Consider the following 24,192-nt stretch of genomic DNA (forward strand, 5'->3'; position numbering starts at 1 on the left):
ATGCACGCAAACAGCTAAGAACCCAAATGTACAGGTACTAAAGTGATGCACGTATTTCTGTTTGTCTAAAGAACTCAGTTATATTTCATAGTAGTGGCTGGATGACAAGATCAACATTATGTCATTCTGAATTTCATGTTTCCAGCTACACCCATTTCATTAGACCTGAAATCATTTTAGCTGCCACCACCCGAGGAATGGCAGTAAGCCACAACTTCTTAAGCTAGAAATCAATATTTTATGTGCTCTGGAAATGTGAAAATCCTGTTTGCAAACGGAATGAAACGACAGTTCCTCCAACGTGCAAACTGATCGTGTCAAGTGCGGCAGCACACGCTGAAGGCACACTGGTTCATCAGGCCTTCATTAACTACTCGGCGGAGGAAGTATCTTTACGCTCCTCTGCCTTCTTTCTAACTCACTGTCCCATCTACAATTCCATCTCAAACGCTATCAATTTAAAATCCTCCAAGCACATAATTCTGATCCTATCACTCCTCCGCCAAGCAACTTGAAAAGCTCTTTCCTGCCTACCAAACTAAAGCTAACTAAGTGTAGAATTTAACTGGTCCATAATTGGTTCCAACCTACACTGCTATAGTCTTCCCTTCCCTGACTACTTTCTCTAGATGCTCTTCTCTCCACCCAAAAGAGACTCCGTTTCGCTCTGGGTTATTTTCCCACCTCCATGCTCTTCCTTCCTTTCATGTCTCCAAAAACACACCTACCAATCTTTTAATGTCTATAGCCAGTGACACTCTTCCAAGAAGCCTTTTTTAGTCCTTCTTCCACACCACAATTCAATTAGATTTTTTTTTTCTTCTTTCAGACCCCATGTTATATTTTCTGGGTGTTAATTATACACCTGTCTGATTCTCACTACTTAACGGACTGTGCTTTATTCATCCTTATACTCCCCCCAGTGTCAGTGTCTTGCACATCCTGAGAGAGAGTGTGTGTGTGTGTATACTGTATTAGAAGGAATAAGAATATACTTGGGGAAGTTTAAATCTGTAGAAGAAGTTATTATCTGAGTTATCATACATGCATTGTAAATTCTAGTCAACCTAGATGAATATTTTTCTACATTCCTCAAGGTAGCATGTACTCCTAATCTTGAAGTTTGTAATTTTTTTTTTTTAGGATTCAGATATTGTCTAAGAACTTAAAAAGTTTGGGACACTTGAGATGCAGAAAAAAATCTATAGCTTCGTGACGATCTTAAGACAATTAAGAAAACTTTTTTTAAAAAATAAACCCGTTACCTCACTGCACACATGCGCCCCCAGAATCACTGCCCTGATATCCCTATCATCTGTCCTCCCGCGATGTCAGACTGGAAATGTAATGAGAGTACACAGAGTGCTTACGTTCTGAGTTCTGAAGGACAGCCTCTGAGTTATACAGAGGAGCTTAAGGTCATCTGTGTAAACGTGTCTCTCCTCCACCATTGTGAAAACCCACAAACTTAAAAAGGGGAAACGTTAGAGGTACTTAACCAGCCATATCTTCAAAAGATTATTGTATACAGGGTCATCTTTAGAACAATGTCACTCTAAGTAACATGACAAGTCAAAGACAGCTCTTCTAACATAAAAAACAGGATTCTTAATCTTCACAGGGAAAGAATACAGTTAGTCAGACACAATGTTAATGTCTAGTGTAAGAACGGCTTGGGGGCAGTGTCTGACCTTTTCCAAACCACAAGAAGGAAGGAGAACCAAGGTCAACAGCACAAGGCTGACTCCTGTGAGGTGGAGGCCAGAAATGCCTCCTCTCTCGGCCATCTTCACTAATTCTGACACCAACTGTCCCTGCCACAGCACTCTCTACTTTTCTGCTGGGTTCGATCATTCATTGCAATAGCCACACAAAATTCACAGACCACACTCCAAACTGCAAGGTTTATTATGGCAGTAAACAGGTTAAAATTCAGGTTCAGGAACACTCAGAATACGTTCTTCTATCAGGACAGCCTCTTTGCAGCCACGCTCACAGGCACACTTCTCCCTGGCCCTCGGCGTCTGCCCAGAGGCACTCAGCTATCTATCTCCATGCCCACCACTCCTCTGCAGGATCTCTCGGCACTGCTTTTTACCATCTTCACGGTTACAACTTGACCTCTCTCTCTCCCTCTCCGTCTCCTGCTTCTGGCAGATTCTTGGTGTGGGGATCCCGGGATCAAAGGATGCGTTCTCCGCTCCTGGCGGTTCTTTCTTCGTGGTGGTAGGATCCTCCTCTCTGCTCTAGAATTGGCTCTCTTGTAAGGCAAAACTGACCAATTCCCTCAACAGGCCACAACTACCCTATCATACAATCACCTGGGTGGGAGTTACAAAACCATGGCTAGAAAGGCCACACACAAAAAGTAATTAATTGCACTGCATCTAGAAATAAGCTGATAAATTTCAGATTTCCAATGATACTTTAAAATATTTATGTGCAAACGTTTTCATTTCAGATCACTAAAACAAATCAGCAACAACAGTAATTAACTATCAGGCCCACAAGATATTTATTAAGGAACAAGTTTATAAGGTGGTTAGAATGTAAGAATTTCAAAGAATGTCAACAGTGCTATAGGTATCTTTTTCCCTAGTAAAATAAGACAAACAATTTAATAATTCTTAGCTTGCAGATCCATGTTAAAGTACTGCCTTAGTTAACATCTGATTATGCTAGGTGGGAGGGAGAAATTAAACTCATAGAAAATTCTTACACTTCATTTTAACTATGAATTAAATTTGTCCCCCCTCAGAGCTCTCTACAATTAGCAAATGGAGTAATTAGAACTTAATTCTTCTTGCTTCCCATACCTATCTAGTGAAAATTCAGCCAAAAAAGGAAAATGGTTCTAATGGACAGTGGGAACTGGCCCATGGACAAAGGGCAAATAATAAAGGGGAACGAGTCTGCATTTCCTTAACAGGGTGCCTATTCTTATTAATTCCACCTCAGTGTTCCATATGCACATTTAATTTTTACTTAAACTTTTAGTGCTTACTTTTTCTTACCTTTAAAGTGGGAAAAAATATTACATTTGAAGCATTACTTCAGTGAAATCAAATAAACCTAAATTATAGTTGTTTTTTTTTTTGACAAGAATGTGTTATTTGCTTAAATATGGAGAAACTAATGGGTTACAGGAAGCTGAGGGCTAATCATCCAAATACCTAAGTCTCCACACACCTTGTTCTGATGATAAGATAGAGCACACTAAGTATGGAGGCTCTGAACACAATGCAACTCTCATCATTTTCACTGAAATTATTATTATTTTTTAATCAAAATCATCTTCCCTTCCTTTTAATCCCCTCTCCTTTCCTTATTCTAAGTATGAGGTTTACCAGTAGAAAACCACTACTCTTCTAAAAGAAAAGAAAAAAAAAATCCTACTTTAGACAAGAAAATTATGTTCTACAATAGGCTCTAGGCCAGCGCTCTCAAAATACGGAAAAAGGAGTCCGTTTGTACTTCTTGTGTACCATGAACTCTCTCTGCCTCTGGCCCCCTTCTCCTTTCTACCTTTCTCCTCCCCACCCTCGGCACACATACGCTCTTTCATCTCTATCACTGGCTTAATTCCTGTAATAATAGTGACAACATTACTAACTGCTTACAAAATATGTATTAGGAACTACGCTAAATACAGGGAAAGGGGGAAGAAAAGGTGATTTTAGTTAAAAAAAATAAAAAAATAAAGGCTACTACTTTTAATGAAAATGGCAGCTGTTACAACTTACTCTTATACTCCATATCTAGCACATCACTTTGGCTTTGTTCCTTAACGGAGAGGTATGGGACTCAGACACTTGGAGAGTGGCTCTGTTACCCTAACGTTACCCTAGGTACTATTATTACTCTATTTCATAAAGTAGGAAATTAAGTGAAGTGTGGGTGGGAAAGACGTCTACAATGTCAATAAATTGGCAAGCAAGAAGAGAACTCCAGGTCTGTTTCCAGGGCCTAATTGATGCATGTTGATGAGATTTTTATGTCTGTTAAAATGCAGGTATCACATAGCCTTATCACTTCTACTTCTGCCTGAAGGAGTTGATCACTTCCTCTTTATGAATACATTTTGTGAAGTCTGAAAGGGGAAAGAACACTAGGATTCTGGTTATCCTGAACACCAGGTGAGACGTGTGTGTAGAGCATACTTAAAAATGTGTCATCGAATCTATTTGGACTGAGGAACCACACCAAAAGAAAAGGGGGAGGCCTAAGGTGAGAGAAAAAATCCAATCCAGAAGAAACTGAGAACTACAGAACACTGGAGGGACTCGGCCTTATGTTCATTGTTGGCTGGCGCCAGCCTGAGGTCTCCACAAAGATATAACAGAAGGGATTTGTTTTTTTATCCTTTATTTAAATTGTAACATTCCCTGGGGTCAAACGAAGTGGAAGCATTTTTCCATTCATAAAAATAACAGAGACATGCTCTGTTTCATAGTTTGACAGTATGCAATACATTAACTATATATAAGTGCTTCATTATAATCAACTTTAGAAGTCAAACAACTAGGTTAAAATTAGAAGTCTTAGAAGTCCAATTTTGGTGGAAATACCAGTTTTAGTTGTAAAATGAAACTAACCTTGAGAATATAAGCACTGTGATATTAATATACACACGACTTATGAGGTTGTGTCTTAAAAAAATCCTAATGAGGGTTATTTAAACCCTGATGGCATAGTGATTAGGTCCTACAGCTGCTAACCAAGGGGTGAGCAGTTCGAATCCACCAGGCACTCCTTGGAAACTCTATGGGGCAGTGCTACTCTGTCCTATAGGGTCACTATGAGTCGGAATCGACTCGACAGCAATGGGTTTGTTTTAAACAAGCCTGGAAGGAGTCCTGGTAGTGCAGTGGTTAAACACTCAGCTGCTAACTGGAAGACGAGTGGTTTGAACCCACTGGCCATTTCAAGGAAGACAGACATGGCAGTCTGCTTCTGTATGGATTACAGCTTTGGGCACTCTATGAGGCAATACTACTCTGTCCTGTAGGGCTGCTACTGAGCCGGAATTGACTCTGAGGGCGACGCGTTTGGTTTTGCTTTAAAAAAGACTGAAGGAGCCCTGGTGGGGCGCTGGTTAAGCATTCAGCTGCCAACCAAAGGAAAAGTTGGCGGTTCGAACCCAGGGGAGAAAGATGTGGCAATGTGCTTCCCTAAACCCTGCTTTTGTTAGGTGCAGAAGAGTCAGTTCTGATTCACAGAAATCTTACATTCAACAGAATGAAACACTGCCCAGTTCGGCCCCATCCTGACAATTGTTGTCATGCTCGAGCCCGTTGTTGCAGCCACTGTGTCAATCCAACTGATTGAGGGTCTTCCTCTTTTTCCCTCACCTGTATTTTACACCAAGTAGGACGTTCTTCTCCAGGGATTGGCCCCTCCTGATAACATGTCCAAAGTATGTGAGGCAGTCCTACTATCCTTGCTTCTAAGGAGCATTCTGGCTGTACTTCTTCCAAGACAGATTTGTTCGTTCATCTGGAAGTCCAGGGTATACTCAATATTCTTCACCAAAACCATAAATCAAAGACGTTCACACTTCTTCGGTCATCCTTATTCACCGACCAGCTTTTGTATGCATATGAGGTGATTGAAAATATTATGGCTCAGGTCAGGCTTACCTTAGTCCCCAAAGTGACATCCTTGCTTTTTAACACTTTATAGAGGTCTTCTGCAGCAGATTTGTCCAATGTAGTACTTAACTGCTGCTTCCATGGGTGTTGATTATGGATCCAAGTAAAACGAAATTCTCAACAACTTCAAACTTTTCTCCATTTATCATGATGTTGCTTCCTGGTCCAGTTGTGGCTTCTTCTTTTATGTTGAGGTGCAATCCATACTGAAGGCTGTGGTCTTTGATTTTCATCAGTAAGTGCTTCATGTCCTCTTCACTTTCAGCAAACAAGGCTGTGTCATCTGCATGTCACAGGTTGTTAATGACTCTTTCTCCAATCCTGATGCTCCATTCTTCATATAGTCCAGCTTCTCAGATTATCTGCTCAGCATACAGACTGAATAAGTGTGGCGAAAGGATACAAACTTGATGCACATCTTTCCTGACTTTAAATTACACACAGTGTCCCTTTGTTCTGTTCGAACAACTACCTCTTGGTCTAAGTATAGGTTCCTCATGAGCACAATTAAGTGTTCTGGAATTCCCATTCCTCAAAATTTTATCCATAATGTTATGATCCACACAGTCAAATGCCTTTGCATAGTCAATAGAACAAAGTGGACATCTTTCTCCTACTCTCTGCTTTCAGGCAAGATCCTTCTGACCTATCAGCAATGATACTTTCTTTTGAATTCAGCTTGAACTTCTGGCAGCTCCCTGTTGATGTACTGCTGCAACTGCTTTTGAATGATCTTCAGCAAAATTTTACTTGTGTGTGATATTAATGATTATGTTTGATAATTTCTACACTGCCAGATCACCCTTCTTTGGAATGGGCACAAATATGGGATCTCTTCCAGTTGGTTGGCTAGGAAGTTGTCTTCCAAATTTTTTGACATAGACAAGTGAGTACTTCCAGCACTGTACCTCTTTGTTCGAACATCTCAGTTGGTATTCTGTCAATTCCTGGAGCCTTGTTTTTTGCCATTCCCTTCAGAGCAACTTGGATTTCTCCCTTCAAGGCTATCAATTCTTGATCAGATGCTACCTCCTGAAGCGGATGAACGTTGACCAATTCTTTCTGGTACAGTGGCTCTGTGTATTCTTTCCATCTTCTTTTGATGCTTCTTGCATCGTTCAACATTTTCCCTGTAGAATCCTTCAATGTTGCAACTTGAGGCTTGAATTTTTCCTTCAGTTCTTTCAGCTTGAGAAAGATTATAGATGTGGAAACCCTATGCTGAAGTTCTACTCTGTCCTATGAGGGGTCACTATGAGTCAGAATCTATTCGAGGGCAAAGCGTTTGGTTTTGGTTTTTAAACATGATTGAAACCCAGCTTTCAGGAGGAGATAAACTTTGCAATTCATTCAATATTCTCTGGGATACCAATCAGCATCAATGACTGGAATATAAAAGTTCCAAAGAAAACATTAAAAGGAATCTTCAGAACTGAAGTCAGTATTAATAGTTCACACTTACAGTTAATATAATAAAAATAAAATATCTCACTCATAATCTAAGAAACTGTAGCCTCATTTTTTGAAATGGTAGGCTTCTCAGCCCCCTACAAAAATTAGCAGTGTTCTAGGCCTTAGGAATTAGGTCTATAGTAATACTGAAATCACACAACATATTATCTAAAAGAGCCCTAAAATAAGAAGTCTTCATTTAATTATGTTTTAAATATTTCCGAAGTCCAGTCAGGAAGTAAATTATAACATGTTACTAAGATATAACCAGCCAATTAAGGTTAGAGCTCATTTCTGCTCTCTTCTCAAGACGAGTATGATCATGTATGAATGAAAAGTAACAAAGGCTAAAGGAAAAGGGAAAAGAAATCACTAAAAATTAAGTAACAGCAGATCCCTCCAATCAGGATTCTAGATTGTAGGAAAATTCTTTTGAGGATAATAAACTCCATCTTCAGAGAATATTACAAATGCTTTTATAAGTGCTTTCTCCTGGGTGGCACCAACATATAAGTCCTTGACTACTAACCAAAAGGTTGGCAATTAAAATACACTCAGAGGTATACCGAATGAAAGGCCTGGTGATCTGTTTTTGAAAGGCCACATACTTGAAAACCCTATGGAGTATTGTTTTACTCTACACAAAGGGCTCACCATGAGTCGGGATCAACACAAACGCCAACAGGTTTGGTTTTCAGTTTCTCTTCTATTTACACCCTACTCAGGCTGGCAGAGTCTTGGCAAACCACTACCTTCTCCCTATTTTTAACGGCACACTAGAGTCTTGACTCTTCCTATCTGACTCCCTGAGACTACCACTGAGGTTGAATATTGTTGCCCAGTGTTTTCATTATAACTTTACCTTCACACACACGACAGAGACCCAAACAAGCACAGGAGTTGGGTACATGCCATATATCACACTTCTTGTTTCTTGAATACATTATCGGGTGAGTTTACCAACTGCAGGCCACGATTTTGAAGGAATAGATTACTCCCCTAAAATACAATTTAAGATGAATAGAAAGCAACAGACTTCTAATATTACAGTCTTCAAAAGAGGCAAAGATGCCTTTGGCAGAGTGAATATGGGAATGATCTGATCTCATAGCCAAAATATCACGGGAACAAATAAACAAAAATACTATATTGCAACTCTGCCAAGGGCCTACCAACAGTTCTAAACTGAGTTATTTCCATTGCTGACTTTTTGAGAATTCCAGAATGCATAAATTCTCTTTCAGATATATTAATGACAGTGGTGATATCCTCCAAGATAGAACTCAAAATGTGTAGTTTTTTCAATTTTATGGGAAATAACTTGCTTTGTAAGAATGAACAGGGTTTGGCTTTTTAAGTACATGAGCTCATTTAACCTAGCTGCCTAAGGTGTACTGCCCTAGGAAACAACCAATTCCAGCAACTGGTTTATTATATGCTAGGATTAGGAAACCTTTTTTTTTTTTTTTTCCAAATTGCACGGAATGATAGTTTAAAAAAAAAAAAATAAGAGTGCTGATTCTCCCACCAACAAGTTATTACTGGGGAGCAATTTTTGGCAGATGAAATAAGGAAAAGGTGAAATAAATCTCTGGAAAATTATCTTGTGGCACATTCAAATTAAATCATGACTTAGAATCTTCTTCCTGACTTCTTTTAAGTTCAAGTTTTAATGAGCTTCTGGATTATTTATAACTTGGAGGTAATTAAAGAGTGGCAGGGAAGTGCCACACTAAGCAAAAAAACAGCACCCGGCCGTTATGCTACCCCATATCAAAAGAGTTTACAAGCAGATTCTTCAGCTTCTGCTTTGCGTATTTCTTACCTTGGCTCCTTCTAAAGGCAAATCGTGGCACCTATGTTTCCGCATGATCACTGGATCAGAGCCCATTCTACTATGTCTGCCATTTACATTTGAACTTGCTGTGATTCCAGGCTTGGGAGAGCCATCCCCTAGTAGTCGACATCCCACCAACTGATTAGTCCCAAACACATCTCTAGGGCACCAAGCTTCAAGGGGCACGGGCTGGTCTCTGGAAGGCACACTTTCCCCATGATGGAAGTGTCGACTCAGTCTATTGTCAGGAGGGATTGGCGGAGGTCTCTCAGGCGGAGGGGGAGGAGGATCTCTTAAGGGAGGAGGTGGTGCTGGGAGTGGTTTGTCTTGTTTCCTCACCATGCAAGGAGATGACTAGTGAGACACAAGAGAAAATAAACAATTAAAGTTGGACCACGCACTGCATATGACTTCTGAACTCGCATTTTACTGCTTTGATTTTTGAAGCCACAATGGAGACTTATTACGTTTCTATCCCTTATGGCTTTTTTTATGCCATATTTTAATAGGTATTTTTTATTACTATTTAATGACATTTTGAAAAAATAAATGAAAAATACAAAATGAAAAGAATGCATGTATGTATTTCATTAGGATTTTTTGTAGAAATGAGTACTTAAATGATAGATTATAAAAATGATACAGAAAAAAGTAACAGAATATCAAAATTATATGTATCTGAGTATCATGCCAATAGCTAATTTATCTGCCCATGTCTGTGATTTAGGACCTATAGAAGAAATTCATCATTCAGGAACTTTTTTAAGCTGCTGTCATCACAATTTTTAAGAGAACAAATTGATTTTCAGTATTTCTACAAGAATGAAAACTGTTTTTTGTTTTGTTTTTGATTATTGTAACAGAGAAACTCAGATGAAAAAAATATGCTCTTGTTTTTTATCAGTTATTATTGCAATAGTGAAAAAATCACAAATAATATAACAGCATTGCTCATGCTTGAATTTTAAATCTCCTAAAATTAAAAAAAAATAATAAATCAGTTTGATTCTTACATGGAAATAGGAATGAGCCAGCCCCTGAATTAATCTATGTAACTTTCATAGCTTTTGACTTTTATTTTCGCAGTTCATCTGATAAATGACTTGTGTTTTTAATGTTAGAAAATATGAGAGAAAAAATGAATCTTACTTGTGTCTATATATAATCTTAACACCAAGTTAACTATAACACATGGAAATCAAATTCTGCTAAGAATATTGGGCTTACTACTAATTTTAGACTATAAAGCATGTTACCAAATGGAAGAATAATTTTAAAAATCTTGTATTTAATAAAGCAAAATATGACCTTATTATTAAATTTGGGACTAAAATAGTAAACCATGGGTTTAAATTTATAGTTGGAATTACACATTTAATGTTAAACAGTAATGTAATTACAAATATTATAATTCTTTGTAATTAATTCCTTTGGGTATAAAAAGTACATGTAATTCTCTCTGCTAAGTCACCTTGGAACATGGATGATAATTTATCACACCTTAAGTCCTTATGCAAATATACTCCCATGGCATTTTTCTTTTCATGACACCATGAAAATGAATGTAAAGTACCATTTGATAACAGCCTGTAATTTACTATAATGCATATAATGACCTTTTACATTCATTTTACAGAATAACTACACAAATCAGGGGACTATTACTGACACGTGCCTTCTCTGAACAAGTATGTAACTTTATGGCAATAAAGTACGGAAGCTGACAGCGGGCTCACTATTTTCAAAACTTGACACCCAGTACAGCTGTTCATAAATAATGAAGGGTACAAGAAACATGAGTAATGGAACTTAAAAGAACCTGAGCAAGCAATAATAATTACTGCACAGAATTATTTTCTGTATATATATATAATTTTCTGTGTTTCTAATAAAATTGATTTACCTTTGGTGAACCAGTTGGGCTGCTGCAGGGAGACCGAGCTATCCCTTTCTGAATGAGATCCAGGCGAGGAGGCACTGGTGGCAGGATTAGATGTGGGATCTGAAGAGGATCGGGGTGGGGCTTTCTTCTCTGTGCCAGGGGAGAAGATCCTGGGGATGTGACTGGTGAGTTCTGCCTGTCAGCGCACTGGAACAGAGAAAGCAGGACACTGCTGTTCATCTCACGTGCTCAGTGCACACCTCTCAGCTCTACGGAAGACATCGGGCCTCGCAGAGGCATCTGCCACAGAACATCTGTTAAAATACGCTCCCTCGGTGTACTCTGACTGACAGATGGAAAGAACTCACACTATCCTGCAAGGCCAGTATTATAAGCAGAATAGACTGATCAGGCTCTCCTAATTATCGCAGAAAGACCTAGGATACAACAACAGCAAAAGTGTAGTTCAAAGATAATCAAACCCATTCTCTAAGAAACCTGGCTGTATTTTATAAGAAAACCAGAAAGCTATCCTCAAAGGTTTTTTGGTTTGGTCTTTATGCATTCACCATTTTTTAATCTGACTAAGACAAAAGATTTGTGTACACATCCACACTTACTTACATCATATAAAGGATTTTTTCTTTTTAATTAACTTAATTCCATACTTTGTTTAGACTTCCTTAGTTTTTACCTAATGTCCTTTTTTCTGTTCTAGGATTCCATCCATTCTGGACACCACATTACGTTCAGTTGTCACGATTCTTTCTTTGGTTTTGATGACCCTGACAGTTTTGAGGAGTGCGGGTCAAGTGTTTTGTAGGATGTTCCTCTATTGGAATTATTCTCCTGCTTTCCTCAGGGTTACCAACAACTAAATGGCTGCCATCAGGTTGATTCTCACTCACCGTGTCAGAGTAGAACTGTGCACCACAGGCTTTTCAGTAGCTGATTTTTTGGAAGTAGATCTTCAGGACTTTCTTGGGCGATGCCTCTGGGTTAATTCGAACCTCCAACCTTTCAGTCAGCAGCCAAGAGTATTAACCATTTTATACCACCCAAGGATCCAGACAGGCGTTACGTGTTTTGGGGAGGAAAACCACATCATATTAAAGGTATGTAATATTGCCATTGGAAACCCCGATGGCACAGTGGTTAAGTGCTACGGCTGCTAACCAAAGGGTCGGCAGTTCAAATCCGCCAGGCGCTCCTTGGAATCTCTATGGGGCAGTTCTACCCTGTCCTCTAAGGTCGCTATGAGTCGGAATCAACTCGATGGCACTGGGTTTGTTTGGCTTTAATATTGTCATGACTTATCCCTGCTGAGGCTGACTTATCACCTGGCTGAGGTAGTAGTTGTCAGGTTTCTTCACTGTCAAGTTTTTTTTTTTTTTTGTCTTCTCTCTTACCATATAGTACTCTTAGCAAGGAAGTCACTATGTGCAGCCCACACTGAAGAGGTAGGGACTTATGCTTCCACTTTTAAAGGCTATTAAGAAAATTTTTGAGAAGCTTCTAGACCAAACCTCTGATAAAACATCAGACCTGAATACTATCATGATATGGCTAAACTACCAAGTCTTTGTCTCTCTTAAACTGGTACCAAATGAAATAGGTCAATAAAATTAGGTCTAATTTTACCTGACAATTTTAAGAACCCTTCCTTTTTAGTAATTTCTTTCTTATCCTTCATATCTCCTAGCTTCTGATAAGGTAATTGTTTTTTTAACTACTGCTAAATTGAAGGAGAAAAAGTAGAAACTCTATGGTCTCAACCGATTTTAATGCAGTCCATGATTGTTAACAAAACAGCAACCCTATCGAGAAAGACATGGGGCCTCACATGGTCACGAACGTGAAACTCAGGGCACAGAGCCTATCCAGAAATTATCGGAGAGGGAACGGAGAAAATTCCTGATACAAGGCTGTATGTACCACAGAATACAGGAGAAAATGAGATGTCAGAAGACATCTAAATATCCACAGTTCTCATTAGGATAAATTACATTCTCTGAGAACTGACAGAACTGTTACCTGACACAAATGCTCTGTCGACCTGTCTACAATTCTTTACAAAGAAGAATCAAGAAGCAAAGTTATCCACGGTTCCTAGCCCAAACAATTTTTTCTGTACATACTAAGAATGCATTGCACTTCATTCAGTTACTTGGCAGAGAAATGTTTAAGTGCTATCTATACCCTATACCATGTACAGCCCTGATGGCACAGTGGTTAGGAGTTTGGCTGCTAACCAAGAGTTCAGCAGTTGGAATTCACCAGCCGCTCCTTAGAAACCCTATGGGGCAGTTCTACTCTGCCCTATAGTGTTACTATGAGTCAGAATCGACTCGATGGCAACAGGTTTGGTTTGGTTTTTTTACATAGCTACTAGGACTGCAGACCAAAATCTATGTTCCTCCAAGTGCTTTTCTCCCACAACTTCCTCTTTACCACCTACCTGAAACAGAAAACAAAGAATTCTGACACAGCCAATGGCCCACTTCGGCCATGAGAACTAGACTTCTGCTTCAGGCTGAATTAATTACTATTAATAACTGTAATATTTAAGCAGCTACAAAAATTCCTAGCACATTTAAACAATGGGATGGATTTGAATTGAACGGGTGTAGGGCTTGCTAGATGTTAAAAGAGTGCATTGAAAATTCTCAGGGCAGACATCCAAACAAACGTGTGTGGTGCAGCAATAACCCTGAACTGTCAGATACTCCCAGACAAGGAGACTCTGTGCAGCGTGGACTTGGAAGCAGACCTTGCTCAGCACAATTCACACTGTGCTCTCAAGGGTGATTATGTGCTGTCCTCCTAAAGAACTAATCCATTTTGAAGCATTACAATATCCAGAAGTTGGCTGAGTTAGAAGAACTTTTTGAAGGATATATTAGTATATAAAGGAACAAAATCATTTTAATTAAAAAAAATTTTTTTTAATTAAGTAGGCTAAATTCACCATAACTTACTCATTTTCCCTGAATTCCCTTATAGTAAAATTCTCAGATAAGCCTAGATTTAACAATGCCCTTTAGACAGATGTATAGTTCTTTGCTGTAGTTTGTTATTACTACAAAACTTCTACAATTCTGCATTAACTTATGAACATTTGTATACATTTTTAGGTGGCTTTTACATAAAGGGTTACTTTTTTTTTTTTGGTGAGAACCAAAAGGCCAGAGGTTGCTGCAGAGGTGAAGAATGCCCAAGTCCTCCAGAGAAACCCCTGGCTGCAGAGCCAAGGAGGAGAGTGCATCTGGACCGCTTCTCCTCACCCTGTAAAGCTGGAGTCCCCTCCTGGCCCCTCCTGAGCTCCCCAAATTGTCCCCAGTCTAAAAGGTCACTTTTAATTTATTTGAACTGACTACAAGTTATATTTTTCTTTTTTTTATTTGAAAGTCTGAGGAGAAAAGAAATCTAATACAAGGCTTCACACTCCAGCATGTCACTGAGTTCTTAGACGAGACATTAAAAATTTTATGACCTCAAAATCTATGTTTACCTTACAGAAGAATAGAAAGATTGCCTTTTTCTTCTGAAAAGAAAAAAAGAACAAAACAGATCAATTCAACGTCCATACAGTATTTGCACTTTCTTGGTCTTTTAAAGACTCTGAATTAATTCTCGTTGTTGTTGTTAAATGCCACCAAGCCAGTTCCAACTCACGGCAACCCAAAGTACAACAGGACGAAACTCTGCCTGGTCCTGCGCCATACTCACAACCGTTGCTATGTTTGAGCTCACTGATGCAGCAACTGTGTCAATCCATCTCGTTGAGGGTATTCTTCTTTTTTGCTGACCCTCTACTTTACCAAGCATGATGTCTTTCTCCAGGGACTGGTCCTTCCTGACAACACGGCCAAAGTATGTGAGACAAAGTCTCGCCTTCCGTGCTTCTAAGGAGCGTTCTAGCTGTACTTTTTACAAGACAGATTTGTTCATTTTTTGGGCAGTTGCCAACACCATAATGCAACGACATCAATTCTTCGGTCTTCTTTATTCATTGTACAGCTTTCGTATGCACACGAGGCAGCTAAAAATACCATGGGTGTGCCAGGTGCACCTTAGTCCTCAAAGCAGTATCTTTGCTTTTTAACACTTTAAGGAGGTCTTTCGCAGCAGATCTGCCCAATGCAACATATCACTTGATTTCTTGACTGCTGCTTCCATGGGCATTGACTGTGCATCCAAGTAAAATGAAATCCTTGACAATTTCAATATTTTCTGTTTATCATGATATTGCTTACTGGTCCAGTTGTGGGGAATTTTGTTTTCTTCCATGTTGAATTCTAGAAATAACAGAATTTTCCCCTGTATAGGCAGTCACTAAGTGCAACGAATACCTCTAAAGTTGGGACAAAGGGATATGCTGACTCATGCTTAGTCTACCAACTTATATCTTCCCCAGAGCCAACGACGTAATCAGACACATCCCTAAAACTCAACCTTGCTCGCAGCCTTCTTCTGCCATAATTCTAATCTGTACCCCAAGAGCACCCAGGCCATTTACTTTACTCCTGAAGTGGTGGTAAAACATTGTTGGGGAAAAATATAAGAACAAATAAAAACTACAACAAAAAAACAAAGCATCTGGGTCAGGTTAAATTCTAACAATGTGAAGAGCACTAACTTAATCATTCCTTACTGATTTGTCCAGTATTCCTCACCTCCATTCTGTACAGTAATGCAGACTTAGTCCTTATGTGTGAGAAATCTTGGGCAGAAGATACAGAAAGATTAAGATTACAATTGTGAATTACAACAAGGAAATATTTTTTAAGTAGGAATATACTTCTTTGATTGGAATATGTGAATTTTAAGTGTGGTTAACTGTCAAAATGACTCTACTACCAACTCTGTATAAATAACAGGGATCTTAAAAAAACCTATTAAATGTGTAATCTGACTTCAGACACACACATTTCCTATCTATAATATATCGATTTCAGCTATATTGCCTTGGACAGGCTACTCCCTAACAATATTGTTACCCATAGTGTACAGAATAAAGTTAATCCACTTCATGAAGCCATTATGTGGTTTAATATAATTAAATAATATATGATAAAATAAAGGTGATAATAAAAGATTTGAGTTTTATTTGGATAATATGCTTAGGAAAAGAGATTTTGATGTAAAAAGTAAAATGCAATCTATTACAACCTCTCTAAAGGCTCCGTCAAAACTTGTTCCACCTTCACTATTAGAGAAATCTCTAGACGAAGTGTTTCCCATATGTCTTATTTTGTCCAAGACGATTCCTCTATCAGGCCTAAATGATGCAATACAGTAACAAAATCAAATATCTAGAAAAGAATTAAACAGAAAGCCTTATAATACATCAAAAAGTCAAACAGAGACACCTCCTGGATTATCTGCTGTAACTAACACTGACCACTCGTTTCCGTTAGTGTAAATATCTAGAATTGACTTTACTATAAATTTTTCTTTTTCCCTCTTGCTCTAAAGACTGGCGTGAATGCACAAATAATAAATGATAAAGGAAGAAGTGGTCTGGGAGTTGAAGAAGGCTTATGAGTTTAGGGACCTGCATGTTGTAGAACTGTTTACCATAGTAAGTGAGGTCTACCGGTTTGGGTAAGCCCCTGTGTGGCGCAAATGGTTAAGAACTGGGCTACTAACAGGAAGGTTGGCAGTTGAAACCCACCCAGGAGCAACTCGGAAGAAAGGCAAGATGTTCTTCTTCTGAAAGGTCACGGCCTTGCAAACCCTACGGAGCTCAGTTCTACTCTGACACAAATTGGGTCACCATAATTAGCATTTGGTTTAATGGCAACTAGAAAACTGGTTTCGACACTTCTCTCCTTGTCTTTTCAATTTTGTTTTCATTTCATTCATTTGTTTCTCCTCATTATAAAGAACATAACTTCCCTGTAGATACTCCTGGAGGTACAGGAATGCATGAAGATGTGTTGAAACATCTATGGACAGCCAGGGATGATGGTGATATGGCTTCTTCCAGTCTCTCTTCTACATACTATTTTCATCATCAATCACTAAAAACATATATAACTTTTAATCTAATCTGTATTGCACCAAAAAATGTTTAACTGCTATTAAGCATTTTCCCTGAACATAATTTTAAAAGGTGCATTCATGGATATGTCAGCATTTATGTAACCATCCCCTTGCTGTTTACAATCTTTCTCTATTATAAAGTTGCGTCATAAAGAAATATTTGAACATATATACTTTACTTTTTAAGGAGGGAACCATAGAATTTTCTTTGAGGGCAGCATAATAGACTCATAACTGGATCAAAGTTTACGAACAATATTTAGGCTCTTCTGCGGCCCAGTAAGGACACTCCAGTTTATCCTTTTACCAGCCATCTAACATAGTAACTAATTCAGAAATCTCATAAACACTATTTTTAGTTTTCGCTTTTTGTTATTCTGATACTTGATTGGCATTCCAATGGCCTATGTTGATGTAGAAATTTGAGTTTAACAGAGAAAGAAAAAAACACTGCAGTATTTGTTAGCTATGTGTATTTTTTTTCAGCTTACTGACTTTTTATATTCTTTTCCCCATTATCCATAGTAACTTTTTTTCTCCTGTGTTGATATGAATGAAATCACTGTACATTAGTATAAACATCAAGACGATGCAGTATGAATACATTAATATGGCAACTCTTTATGTTAGAATTGTTGCAAATACTTTTTCCCATTTATTCCTTTTTAAAAAAATTTTATGGCAGAGATTGCACCTCTCCTCAACTGGTTTTGCACTACTAAATAGCATCTAGTTAAAGAAATAAAATGTAGTTAACATAGTAAAAAAAAAAAAAAAAGGACATTAAGTGGTTCTTAAGATAATCACCTTAAAGGAACCATGTCTTTTTTGCCACCGCCGCAAATGAATTAGTTTCTCTCTCACTTCTTTCATTTTATCTGCCTACACTATTAAGTTAGGATTTTAAAAAACTTAGAAAAGCTACAGAAAAATTAGCTAGAAACGTATAAGATGTAATCTGCAGATACAGAATTTACTGAGTTTACCGCACCGTATTGCAAGAGTTGTGAAGGATGGAATCTTTTCCAGTTACAGGGTAGCTGATTAGTATCAATTCCATTCCTTCATCTTGATTTAGGGTAATTCTCACTTTTATTCTAGTATTACACTTGCTTTCAGAACTAGAATAAATGTTCTTTCCTTGTTTTAGTGCCTTTCAAAATACAAAGGCTGGGCCTGCTTTCCTCCTGCCTGAATAATCATCACACCGGTGTATCTGTCTAACAATTTCTCTTAAAATTCTTTAATGCCGGTAGCTGGTGAGCCCATCTTCTACAAACTGCAATCCTGGAGTTCCAGAAGTTTAAGGACTGCATCTGATTTCTGTATGTCTACATATTCACCAATTTTTTTCCAGCCTTGTGCTTCAGGAAATGCCTAAATGGTGTTCTTTATTTCTCTGACAAAATTTACCTAGTTCTTTAGCACTTAGAATGGGACGCTAATGACTACCATAATACATAGAGAAATCCAAACTTGCAATTTTAACAGAAAATCCTGATAGAAAAAGCCCAAGAAGTCAAAGGCCTTTTTCAGCATACTCAGCAATCACCAATAATAATCGGGGCTCAGTTTATTTTAGTCGTTCTTCATTTTATCCGCGCCTTTTCGAGAGTGATTCTATAACAGCTTTAATAAGATCCATTGTTATGGAAATGGCAAAACATTTGGTAAGAAACTTCAAGCCCAGTCAGACTGTTATAAAAACAGGACAAGAGAAAAATCTCTCCAATTGCTAGTAAGATGAGAGCCCTGACAGCCCCAGAGATAATCAAAGTCAATTTTATAATACTTCTAACAAGATTTTTACTTAATGAATTTTCCTATCTGAACAAGGTAGATACAAGTATTACAACAGGGGTGATGGGAAGGGCTCTTAGAAAGTCAACATTTTTCTCTAAACGCACGAAAATTAATGAAGGACACTGTGAAAACTTTTCTCATATAAAATATAATATTTTATTCCTTGAAACAAACTATTCTCGTTTCTTCTTCTAATTAATTTGCAGAGAGAACAAAATCGAACATAGTTAACATACTAGCCTGTACAGAATACCACCCGTAGCGCAGAGTGTAAATGACTGCTATGTCATCTGTTTGGAGCACCTGTATCACTGCTCCCTTTTAGGTAATAAACAAAAGGTTACACGATGAACGTTGTGTAAGAGCAATACAATCATCACATGGTCACCCACTGTCACACTTCCAGAAGCTCCAGTCAGTAAGAATTTAGGGAGAAACCCAGAATTAAAAAGTCCTCTAAGCAGAGAGAAAAAAAAATCTATTGTGCTTCTCCCTATAGGAACAGGATATAGACGCCTTACTAAGAATACAGATATCTGACTTATGTGTAAAATGAGGTTTGCTATATTAATGGAAACCCTGGTGGCATAATGGTTAAGAGCTACGGCTGCTAACCAAAAGGTCAGCAGTTCGAATCCACCAGGTGCTCCTTGGAAACTCTATGGGACAGTTCTACTCTGTCCTATAGGGTCCCTATGAGTCGGTATCGACTCAATGGCAGTGGGTTTGCTTTGGTTTTTATCTTAATGGCACCTTCATCTACTCTCCAGTAGTACCTTGGGGAAATTATCAGACACTATAAATTAGAAGCAAGGAAGATGACAAAATTTATACTCTGAGCAGTACTGGCTGAGGCAATGTAATGTGGACAGATGACTGAAGTAAGGGCTGACTTCTTCTTGAGGTTTGACCAAAAAGTGGTCAATGAAATTACCAACAGGGTCTACTTTAAAGCAGTACAAACAGCATCACACATGGGAATAACCCTGAGGGCACAGCTCTATTAAAATGTTAAACGCTGTCAACTGTACAGTGAGCTGCAGCTTCTTGCTAAAGTACCTTTTCCAGACGGACTTGATCTCACCGCCTCTGACCAGCCTCCATAACTGAAATTTCGTTGAAGTTTCACATTTTACTTTAACTATTGTTATGCATTTTGCATCCTGATCTACATATATGTGTGACTTTGGCTTAAATTCACATTTCCCCTCTCCTCATTCAACCCACCCTTAAATCTTGTAGCAATACGTAAGCTTCAAGCAAGGTGCCCTATTGACTGCAGTGGTTACCTCTGCCCTTTGGTTTGCTCAGGTGCACAGCGATTCTGAGAAGGCAGGGAAGGGCGACAGAGAATTCAGAAATATTTCCATAAACATGGCTGAGACACAAGAACAGTCCGGGAATTAAAGGAATAAATTTCAGTCACTGAAATATGTCCTCATATGGAAAAAAAAAAAAGGAACCCCTTATTCCTCTCAAGACAGCGGGTAAAGCTGTTTGAACAACAGTGACTGTAATTCGGTTACTGTAGTTCTTCGCCCTGTCTCAGAGAATACTTTATCATTTCAGGTTACTTACACAGAAAATAAGAACACTGTAAGCTTATCTAAATATTTAATCCTAAAAATATTATTCTAGCTGACATGTTGGCAACTTTGCATTTTCTCTGAATTTCAAACCTAAAATATGGGTTAATAGCAAAGTATGTTAATGCAGTCATGCAATTAATATATTAAATTAAAGAAATGCAACCAAGTATTTGCCTCTGATGTAGTTTTGATTTCTAATTCTTCCTGTAAGAATGGTAAGTCATAATACCTATAAAAAAAACTTTCACAGACATCCCTAAAATATAAATATTTAATTCTTGAAAATAGAGCAAGATTTCAGGAGTCTTACACACTATTTATGAAAAGTATCATTAATAACAATACTTAGCATTTACCATGCCAGGGCCATTCTAGTAGCTTTACATGCATTGAGCCATTTAATTTCAAATAAAACGTATCTGAGACAAAAACCATAAAACCAACCTGACTGATGTCAAGTTGAACTCTGACTCCTAGCAACCCTATAGGACAGGGGAGAACTGCTCCATAGGGTTTCCAAGGCTATTATCATTACGGAAGCAGACTGTCACATCCTTTTCCCGTGGAGCAATTGGAGGGTTCTGACCGCCAACCTTTTGGTTAGCAACCAAGTACATCACCACTGTACCACCAACACTCCTGATCTGAGACCAGTGGGGTTAAATAATCTACGCAGGGCATAATAAGTGCAAAACTAGAACAAGAAGGTAAGCAGCTGGACTCCAGAGACCTCTACTTAGGAATAACATAGTTTAAGGACAGTGTTAGCACTGACAGTTCTGCCAAAACCTTTCTCACGAGCTCCCCTGGGTGCCGGGCACTGCACAAGGCCTGAGAGTGAAAAGAAGAGCAAGGCACGGCCTCTGCACTCAAGGAATTCACAGCCTACCAGTTGAGGCAGACTCCAAGACCCAGCTTACGAGTTCAAGTGCTTGCTGATTCTAAAACCCCACATATTCAAAACATTTTTCAGGCATGATGTCTTCAAGGTTCCCTTCAACATCATACAGCTCCTGGAGGAGGGGTTCTTCTCCTTTTTTCATGGAGAGGTTTAAGGAAAATCAGTTTTAAAAAAATGTAATTTAATGGCAATAATGAACTTCTGTCTTTGATGGCTTAATGCCACATCCAGCTTCACCTGTGTACTGCACGAGGCAGGGAGGGATGGGAAGACTACTGGGGCACTGGTGGGAATAATTCTTCTTGGATGAAGCTGTCCTGCGGGTTGTGGATGTTTAACATTTCTCACCTTTCCACTAAATGCCAGCAGTAACCCCCTTCCTGCCACTGCGGGGGGGGGGGGAAAAAAAAAAAAGTCCCCACATATTTCTGAATACAATGAGGGGGAAGAATTGCCCCAAGCTAGGAACTATGTTCTACATTTTGAATGTTTATTTTTATTTTTGTATTTCACTGCTGTAAATTTTTTCCTTACTGCTCCAACATGTACTCTAGCCTCATGGCTGGGAACTAATTAAATAACATTAGAAGGAAACACCCTCCTAAACACACTGTGAGTCATACCCAGGGACCTTTCTTCAGGACCAGGAATACTACAGTATCTTTCTTCACACTTATTATCATTAAGAAAAGTAATAACATACAGATAACGAATTAAAAATTTAATTACCAATACATTTTAACTGATGAAGGCAACATTAGGACAATGTCTTAAAAAGGATTCTTTTGACTTTTGGTCATACCTATTTTTGTTCTTATATGTTGTTCTTCATTAAAATTTTAAAATATTATTTTAAGAAAACACAAATGTTTAAGATCAAAGGAGTTTACCTAAATTCACTCACTAGGTCAATCTATTGGCATATATTAATTTTGATTGTAATTTTATATATTTGGTGATTAATATGTTCTATCAAGACAGAATTAAGGAGCCTTGTCAGCACAAGGGTTAAGCGTTTGGCTGCTAACTTAAAGGTTGTCAGTTCAAATCCACCCAGAAGCTCAGTGGTAGAAAGACCTGGCCATCTGATCCCATACAAATTACCAACAACCTAGAAAACCCTATGGAGCAACTCTGCTGTGTCACATGGGGTCATTATGAGTTGGAATCGCCTCAACAGTGCCCAACAATTATGAACAATTATGTTGTTTATAACTGCTAATAAGCTGGTAAGACTCCCCTTAGACCTTTTGCAAAATGAAACAAAGCTCTGAACAGCAAAAGATACCCTTTTTTTTTTTAAGACCTGATCTGACTGAAGTCAGAGAGAAGGATGGGGTCTTCCCAATCACAACCAGGTCTTCCTCGGAAGGCTCTCATCAGATGCAGTTATCCTGGACATTCTGACAGCTCAAAAACTCAGGCAAGCACAGTTTCAAGCGAAATCTACAACATCTTCTACTTAAAATCATAAAATAGCTTTTGTCCAGGAAGGCAAACAACACAGTACATGATAGATCTATAGGTTCTATTTGCTTCTGTAAAAATTAGCATTTTAAACACACTTAACGTATTAAGAAATTAAAAAAAATTTTTTATATGTCCAGCATGCTAGTATTTATAAACGCCAGACACTGGCTGTCACCATAGTAACAGGAATGGACAAACAGCTCAGTCCTCTATCTAGTAATGACAGAAGCATTACTAATTTAGGGAATGCAGTGTGCTTAAAACAGGCAGAAATGATTTCACCCTATAGTCATCAACCTACTCATAAAAGTGAAGGATGAGAACAGTATTTGAAATGACAGATAAATTGTCCATTCTGTTCAGCAATGACTGAGAGCAGCTCTTGGAGTTGAGACAATGAAATGTTTTAAAAATAAATGAATGAACAAATAAGGCAAGAGAACGATTAAAAACAGAGAGATGAAAAACATTCAAGTAGAAGAGTCAGTGTGCCAAAACGACCATGCGATGCTGTGCGTAACCTCAGCAGTACAACAGAACTGGAATAAAGCCTACTAACTTGACAGATACATATTATACATATATATTAAGTCTTTATACTGGATTGAGGAAGAAAACGATGCATGAGGTCAGGTCGTAGCTCTTCGGGAACATGTGAACATGCATGCAGAATTAATTAGCTCATTTAATAAGTATTTACTGAATGTATTTAGGTGCCAAGGGAAACAAAGATAAATAAGGCATTGTTTCTGGCTTTAAAAATTAATAGTCTAGTGGAGAAGGTGGTCCTCCAAATAAAACATAACAATTAGTGTAACTCCTGAAATAGAAGTACATATAAAGTGCTATGGGAATTCTAGGCCACAGCAATATCTTTCTCAATCATTTAGAAAAAAGTGACGCTTGTGTTTACACTAAAATTTGGGTTTTACTGAAAGTTAAGTGACTGATTTATAAAACATAAAGTTCGGTTTAATTCTTTAGTGACAGATCAATGCACATAAAGACATTTAACTGAAGTATGATTCCTTAAAATAAAAACAATTACAAGTTATATTTCTCACATATCTAAACACTATAAACAAACAAACAAAACCAGTTGCAGTCGAGTTGATTCCGATTTATACTGACCCTATAGGGCAGAGCAGAACTGCCCCATAGGGTTTCCAAGAAACACCTGCTGGATTCGAACTGTCAACTTTTTGGTTAGCAACCAAGCTCTTAACCACTATGCCACCAGGGTTTCCTAAATGCGACAGCAAAGTATATAAATAACACTAGCTTTTTTTTTTTTATAGTCAAAGATTTTTTTTTTTTTTTTTTCAAAGCTTTACAAAAGGACTTTGTTGACTGCCAGATAAGCCACTGAGGTATGACTTCTGGGACAATACCGCCTGAGAGCATCGTTCTTTTCGCTCGGGTAAATGAGAGAGGATCAATGTAAAAATCTAACAGCAACCTGGACAGACAACTCACCAGTGTGCCAAGGAGAACAAGCACAGATGGCTTTGTGAGCGGGGTGAAAAGATCAGAGAACCACTAGCGTTACCTCTGAAAAT

General features: G+C 38.3%; 1 protein-coding gene across 4 annotated transcripts in view; it reads right to left on the bottom strand.

Annotated features, from left to right (window-relative positions):
• Positions 1 to 24,192, bottom strand: part of CBLB (Cbl proto-oncogene B) — a 135,619-nt gene that overhangs the window by 48,579 nt on the left and 62,848 nt on the right. For all 4 annotated transcript variants that reach the window (XM_049858191.1, XM_049858189.1, XM_049858190.1 and 1 more), the window contains exons 8-9: positions 10,844 to 11,029; positions 8,929 to 9,294 (exon numbers count right to left, since the gene is read on the bottom strand). In XM_049858191.1, coding sequence (XP_049714148.1) covers positions 8,929 to 9,294; positions 10,844 to 11,029 — 552 coding nt within the window. The remainder of the gene's footprint in view (positions 1 to 8,928; positions 9,295 to 10,843; positions 11,030 to 24,192) is intronic.

Source organism: Elephas maximus, chromosome 18, assembly GCF_024166365.1.
Source record: "Elephas maximus indicus isolate mEleMax1 chromosome 18, mEleMax1 primary haplotype, whole genome shotgun sequence".
In the NCBI taxonomy this organism is placed as follows: Eukaryota; Metazoa; Chordata; class Mammalia; order Proboscidea; family Elephantidae; genus Elephas; species Elephas maximus.